The sequence below is a fragment of the Lagenorhynchus albirostris genome, chromosome 1 (assembly GCF_949774975.1).
Source record: "Lagenorhynchus albirostris chromosome 1, mLagAlb1.1, whole genome shotgun sequence".
In the NCBI taxonomy this organism is placed as follows: domain Eukaryota; kingdom Metazoa; phylum Chordata; class Mammalia; order Artiodactyla; family Delphinidae; genus Lagenorhynchus; species Lagenorhynchus albirostris.
In genome coordinates this window covers 86,511,875-86,518,437 of record NC_083095.1, presented here as the reverse complement: position 1 = coordinate 86,518,437, position 6,563 = coordinate 86,511,875, and the positions used below count along the sequence as shown (strand labels likewise).

Sequence of the window (6,563 nt, the reverse complement as noted above, 5' to 3'; positions counted from 1 at the left end):
TCAATACGGAATCTGAAATTTTTGTACTACATAACATTAAATTCTACTGGTCTATTTAGCAATGTGAACAGATCTTTTACCCATGCTGGATTTCATAACATCCTGCATTTGTCATTTGGAAAATATTGGTTCATTGACTTATACAGATCTTCCAAATGTCAATACTTTTCATTACACAATACCCCCCAAAAGCACGTTTTAATATCCTACCAAATTCACTGGGACTTTGTCAAACTCACAGTGGCAGATACAAGTTCTCCACAAAACATTCACTTGAAAGCTTGAATTTTATTGTAGACAAAAACTGTTGTTTTCCTTGATGAGAATGGCTTATTTGTTCATATTTGAGAAAATGCCTGCCTTCTCATTCTATCTTTTACTTGCTCCAGAATCTCATAACCCTAGAATATCTGTCAGTTGTTTTAAGTAAATATGGTGTTCCATGAAAATGGTGGCTGGTTCAGCTAGCAACTCCATCACAGAAATGTTTCTCTTCAAGTCAACAATCATACTTTGGATACAGCAGAAAAGTTTTATGTGTGCTTCCCATTTCATCATACAGAATATTTAAAAGAATCACAGGTTGAGATTTAATAAAATTAATAATTTTTACTGTTTCATCAAGAACATTGTTAAGAGAAACAGGCCCCCCCCCCCGCCCCGGCCCCCTGACTTTTTCAAGTGCAAGGGAATGGTGGTGAAGAAATTACCAGTGACTTTGGTGCCTAGTTGTTTTTGGTGCCACTGCCTTTATTTTGTGCTGCAGCCAGCAGTTTCATCCACCATTGCCTCTGCAGCAGTAATTACAAATACCAACATGGTTGTTTAAAAAGACACGTAACTTCTTTGCCATTACCATAAAAAGTTTTTACCTCACGAACTTTCCGAATCTTGGGAACTCTCATGGGGTCTGTGGGCCACACTTTAAGAACCAATGTTCTAAAATATTTTTAAAGGCTACAGAGTACTACACTGTATGTGTGACCACAGTTTATTTAGCCAGTGTCCTTTATTGCGGGCATTTGAGTTGTTTCTAATTTTTCTCCATTGCCAGTAATGATGTAGTTAAAACTTCACTTGCACCCTGAATTATTTCTCTAGGATACAGTCTTAAAAATGGAATTGCTAGGCCAAAGTGTATGCATTAAAAAAAAAAAAAAGGATCCGGAAGGTTGCCACATTGCTTTCCTGCAGGTTTACCAATTTACACTTGCATTTTACATAACAATATGAGTATCCTTCCAGCTTATCAACAACGGTGATTATCTCTAAGAAAACAAACAAAAAAACCTCACCAAATTTACAGGCAATAAATGGAATCCATTTTTCTTTAATTTGCACTTATTTGCTTACTAGTTAGGTTTTTTTCATATATTTATAAAAAATGATGAGTATTTTGTTTTTTAATAAATTTATTTATTTATTTATTTTTGGCTGTGTTGGGTCTTTGTTGCTGAGCGTGGGCTTTCTCTAGTTGTGGTTAGCAGGGGCTACTGTTCGTTGCGATGCGCAGCCTTCTCATTGTGGTGGCTTCTCTTGTTGTGGAGCATGGGCTCTAGGCACGCAGGCTTCAGTAGTTGTGGCTCACGGGCTTAGTTGCTCCGCGGCATGTGGGATCATCCAGGACCAGGGCTCAAATCCGTGTCCCTGCATTGGCAGGAGGATTCTTAACTACTGTGCCACCAGGGAAGTCCCCCAAATTGATGCGTATTTATGTATTTTGTCCATTTTTAAAATCGGAAGAGTCCTCTTTGGGATTTTATCCTTTGGTCTGTCATGAGTGAGTGTTACAGAAATTTCTACCCAGTTTTTGTTTACTTTTTAACTTTGTGTAACTTATTTTTATATGTAAGTTTTTAATTTTGATGAAATTACCTATCAGTCTTTTTATATTATCTGTCTATATTTCTGACATTTAATATTTTCTATATTTTATATTTTCTGCCTTTTCTGTCATGCTTTAAAAAGCCTTCTCCACCCCAATATTATACAAATACATTTACTTATTCCTTTACTTTTTTAAAGCAGTTAATGCCTCAATTCATTATTTTTATATACTATTTGAGGTAAAGACCTAACTTAATCTTTCCCCAAATAGTTAACTACTATTAACTCTTTCCAGAGCGTTAGGAGCTTTTTTCCTTTTGTTAAAAAATACGTTTTAAAATTACTTCTTTTGTAAACAATTTACAACAACACAGAAGGTAAAGTAGCTCTAGACGACCTCCCTCCTCTCCTGTTCCTCAGAGCTAACTATTAATAGTTTGCTCTGTTCCCTTTCAAGACTGTTACTTTCGCATTTAAAAGGTAGGTAAGTGCCAAACCATAGTTTGTGGCAACTTGATTGCATTTTCCTCCCACTTAATTTATCTTTTCACACAGAGCTATTTTGTTCTCTTTAAGAGCTACACGATGTTCCATAATGCAGATGTACCACGTTTATTTCGTCTTTCCTCTGCCGCTGAATGACTAGGTTTCCCATTTCTCGTTACTTCTTCACCACCTCTCCCAAGAGCTGCTGAGGCCCAAGCTTTCTTGCGCGCATGTGCAAGTTCCCACAAGCTACGCTCTTAAAGAGAGCTTATATTTGAGTATTTTTTCATTTTGTTGGCTCTGGGGAACCAATGCAGGTACTTAGGAAGGCAAAACACACCCAACAACCGCCCGACCAGAAAGAGACTCAGAGCAGGTTCTCACTTAGCCCCGACAGTTTTCTTCCTTTCATAATGGACGCTGAACTTGTTTTTCACCTCGTAGATGCAACAGTTCCCAGCACCGAAACCAGCTATACAACCACTCGGCCACCAAGCACTGTGACTAAAAAACAAGTGGAAGAAACAGCCGCACCGGCCGTGACGCCTGCTTCCGGAAGCGGACCGGAAACCGCTGTTTGATTCTGCGTCAAACCCGACTTCAGGGGCCGTCGTAAAACTGTCGCCCTTCGTCTCTGGGACCGGCCACAGGGTCCCACGCGCCTCCGGCGGGGCGTGTGGATCTGCGGGTGTCAGTTTTCCTCAAGATGGCGGAGGAGGAGGCTGGGGACGCAGAGAGGATGGAAGTCAGCACGGAGTTGCCTCAGACTCCACAACGACTGGCCTCTGTAAGTCCGTGTAGACTAGTTGCTTTTGTCCCCCCGAGTCCTTCCCTACGCGTTCAGGAGGATGTGGGGCTTCACCCCTTACGGTGGCTCTGGGGAGCGGGAGTCGTATGGCTTGATCAGAAAGGAAGCCACAGAATAAAGTTAGTCATCACCCACATTCCTGCCGGCCAAGTCTCCGGTGTATAATGACTGTCATTTATTAGCCGTGACGAGTTCAAGCTTGTCTCTATCCTGAAATAGAAAGAACTGGTAATGTTATTAGATGGTCTGGTGTAGGGGTTTGGAGGAAGAGCCATTTTCCGACAGACGTAGTGTTAACCCCTCCTAGACGATAGACGTCCAGGACGCAGCACCTAGTGTTGTATTGCATAGCTGGCTGGGTGGGGCTTCATAGTGACAGGGAATGCTGCCTCTGTCAACTCACGTCAAGATATAGGGTGTAGGAGTTGTAGTCCTTCGTTGTAGCATCTTGAGAACCCAGGCCTAATCCTCCGTGGAGAAACCCATCATCTGTCGTTGCTTTTTACAGGTGAAGAACACACTTTCAGACATTTCAAGTCAGAGCGATACCATTAATTAATATCGGAATCTATACTTTGCCCTTGTATTTTGAAAACCAAAAAAAAAAAAAAAAAGGGAAGGCAGAGATAGTGAGTAAATTTGAGTCAGTAGTCTGACTACAGGGAGAAAGCTGACTGAGGAGGATAAGAGGTAGGGGGGCAACATTAGGGAATGTTCTGGATGTCCCCAGGCACCTAGTGGGGAGGTATATAGAAAATATTCAAATATTGGTCACTGCATGCTGTGAAGAGTTTTATTAATTTATCTTTATTGGTGCATATAGAAAGGTGTGGGATTACCCCTCTTTCTGAAGTTTCTGTGGTTTGTAGTTTTAATAAAATCATTTTTGAAGTATTTTAACCCTGCAGACACTTGAGCATTGTTTTATGAGAGAACAGAGTGAGCTCCAGAAAAGAATCCACCTCAGGGACTGAAGAGACTGGCTGGGAGACAGAAATTAGGTGGGGAAGGAGTTGGACTAAGGGTTTGGCCATCAACTAGGGCAGTGCTTGCAACCATCCTCTACCCCAAGTAGCAGTTCAACCTCATTTCACCGTATTGAAGGGGGAAGCATGTGTTTGAGATGATAAGAAATGGGAAGATAGGGAAACTTTAGAAGCAGCTGAAACATCTGGTCTTAATGTAAAGCTGTGCTTCTTACATCTTCTAAGGAGTGGAGAAACTGTGCTGTGGTCAGAAGTGTTATCGTAATTTTGTATTGCTAAAGATGACTAGTGTTTATTTAAAGCTTTGCTATATTAATTCCTTCCAGGTGGTACCAAAAAACCTCATCAATCTGGATCTTACATATTTGGGATTGGAGATAATGGTACAGGAATTCAGCTAGAATTATGTTGCAAACTCTTCAATATTACATTTCTTTGGGCAAGGTTTTGGGTTTTGCAAGATAGTAGGTAGATGACAAGAGAAGTGTAAAAGCCTCAGGTAACTCACACTCTAGAGACACAGGTAGGACAAGTGCTCAAATTTTAATACAAGATAGGGTGATGTCAGTGAATGAAGACTTGTGACTGGTGAGCCTCCTGATCACTTTTTTGGCTTGGCTCTCTCTATTTTAGAACTCCAGACATCTTCCTAGTTTCCTATTCTTTTTAAAAATACCACCTTCAGTTTTATCCTGACAATGGAGTAAGACACTGGCTTTTCCAGTTTACTTCTTCTTCTCGATTAAGTGAAGTGATCTCAGAGATTCTTTAACATTTGAATGATTTGAATCTTAAATCACCATTGGGAGGCAGGGGAAAACAAAATAGTAAATATGGAACAGTTACAGAGGTCTAAGAAATCTTACCAATTCCATTAGAGTCTTGTCCCTGGGTATTATATAGTTTCTGTTATTCTTAAATCAAACTTCCTTCTTAGAGCCCAGGTCTTTTTTTACTGTCATGTTGCAATCAACAGGCATGAAGTCTCTCAAATTCCTGACATCACATAACATGCAATTAGAGTGAAGTAATAGGTATGAATTATTGGACATTTATTAGAAGAGCCATTGCTTAAGAATAATTAGGGGAGTTGATTCTGTAGGTCTAGGGTGGGATCTGAGAATTTGCATTTTCACAAGCATGCACTGCAAATGAAGTCCTGGTCTGTGGGCCACAGAGTAAGATTTAGCCAGAGACATTTAGAAGTTCTCAGTATAGAGTTGAAAGTTGAGGTTGTGGGGATGGATAAGATCTTTGAGGAGGAAAGTCTGTGTTTGTGTGTGTGTTTATACATACACAGAGAGAAAGAGACAGTCACACAGAGAGGGAGGGAGGAAGAGAGGGAGAAGCAAGGAAGACAGGAATGATTGAATTTCAGGGATAGACAGTGGAGGAAGGAGCTAGAAAGGGAGCAGACAAGCAGGTAGGAGGTGAGAGTAGTGCAGTGTCATAGGGTGTAGTTTCTGGGAGAGGGTAGTTTATTGGGTCTAGGGAGGTGAAGAGTGAGAAAAATTGGGAATTCATAGTATGTGGAGTGGTCTGACAGAACTTCTGCCTTCTGTCTTCATTAACTGGATTTTCTTCATTAAGTCCATCTCAAAAGATGCCTCCTGGTATGGTACTAAACTCTTTTCTTTTCCCTGTCTACATCCTCTGCCCATGTGATTTCATCCAGTTCTGTGGCTTTAAATACCATCTGTATTCGTTCAGTTCCCAAATTTGTATCTCAGGGTCATCTCACTTTTGAGCTCCACAGTCACAGGTCCGTGTGCCTACTTGACATATCCACTTGGATGTCTGAAAAGTGTTTCAAATGGAGAAGCAATTAGGAAGCTACTACAGTAACCAAGCCATAGTTGCTGGTGGCTTGTTCTAAAGCGATATCACTGGAGATGAAGAGAAGTGGATGGATTGGGGAGAGATTTTGGAAGTATGGTAGAAGTAGAAAGATTTGTTTATGGTTTAGGCATGAGGGAAAAGGGAAGAAACAGATGACATCTGGATCCCCAGTTTTTGACTTAAGTATTCATGATTGTGGCTGTGTCATATACTGAGAGGAAAGACCAGGTTTTGGGAGGGCAAAGAAGGGAGACATCAAGTTTTGTTATCCCTGTCTCAGTAGATGACACTTCCATAATAGCTCTTGAATACAAACAACTCTGTCTGTCTCCACTCCATCTCTTTAGTCCTAGCCACCATCTGTTGCCTAGGCAACTGCAGTGGCCTTTTAACTGGTCTCTTAGCTTCTGTTTTTGCCCTCTTCCAGTCCATTCTCCACAGAGCAGCCAGAGAAATCTTTGTAAGACTAAATCAGATCATGTCAATCTCTTGCCTAAATCCTTCAGTGGTTTCCCATCTACTTGGAAAAAAATCTAAACTCATTACATGTTCTTCAAGATCTGGCCTGATCCAGCCCCTCCATCTCCCCTCATTTTCTGTTACTTTCTCTTCATTTA

The 6,563-nt window shown here is 40.9% G+C and overlaps 1 protein-coding gene across 1 annotated transcript in view; it reads left to right on the top strand.

Annotated features, from left to right (window-relative positions):
* The first annotated feature begins 2,944 nt into the window (after positions 1 to 2,944).
* UBR1 (ubiquitin protein ligase E3 component n-recognin 1) overlaps positions 2,945 to 6,563 on the top strand; it is a 165,654-nt gene continuing 162,035 nt past the window's right edge. The window contains exon 1 of the mRNA XM_060148630.1: positions 2,945 to 3,100. Within this exon, the coding sequence (XP_060004613.1) occupies positions 3,020 to 3,100 (81 nt within the window). The 5' untranslated portion in view covers positions 2,945 to 3,019. The remainder of the gene's footprint in view (positions 3,101 to 6,563) is intronic.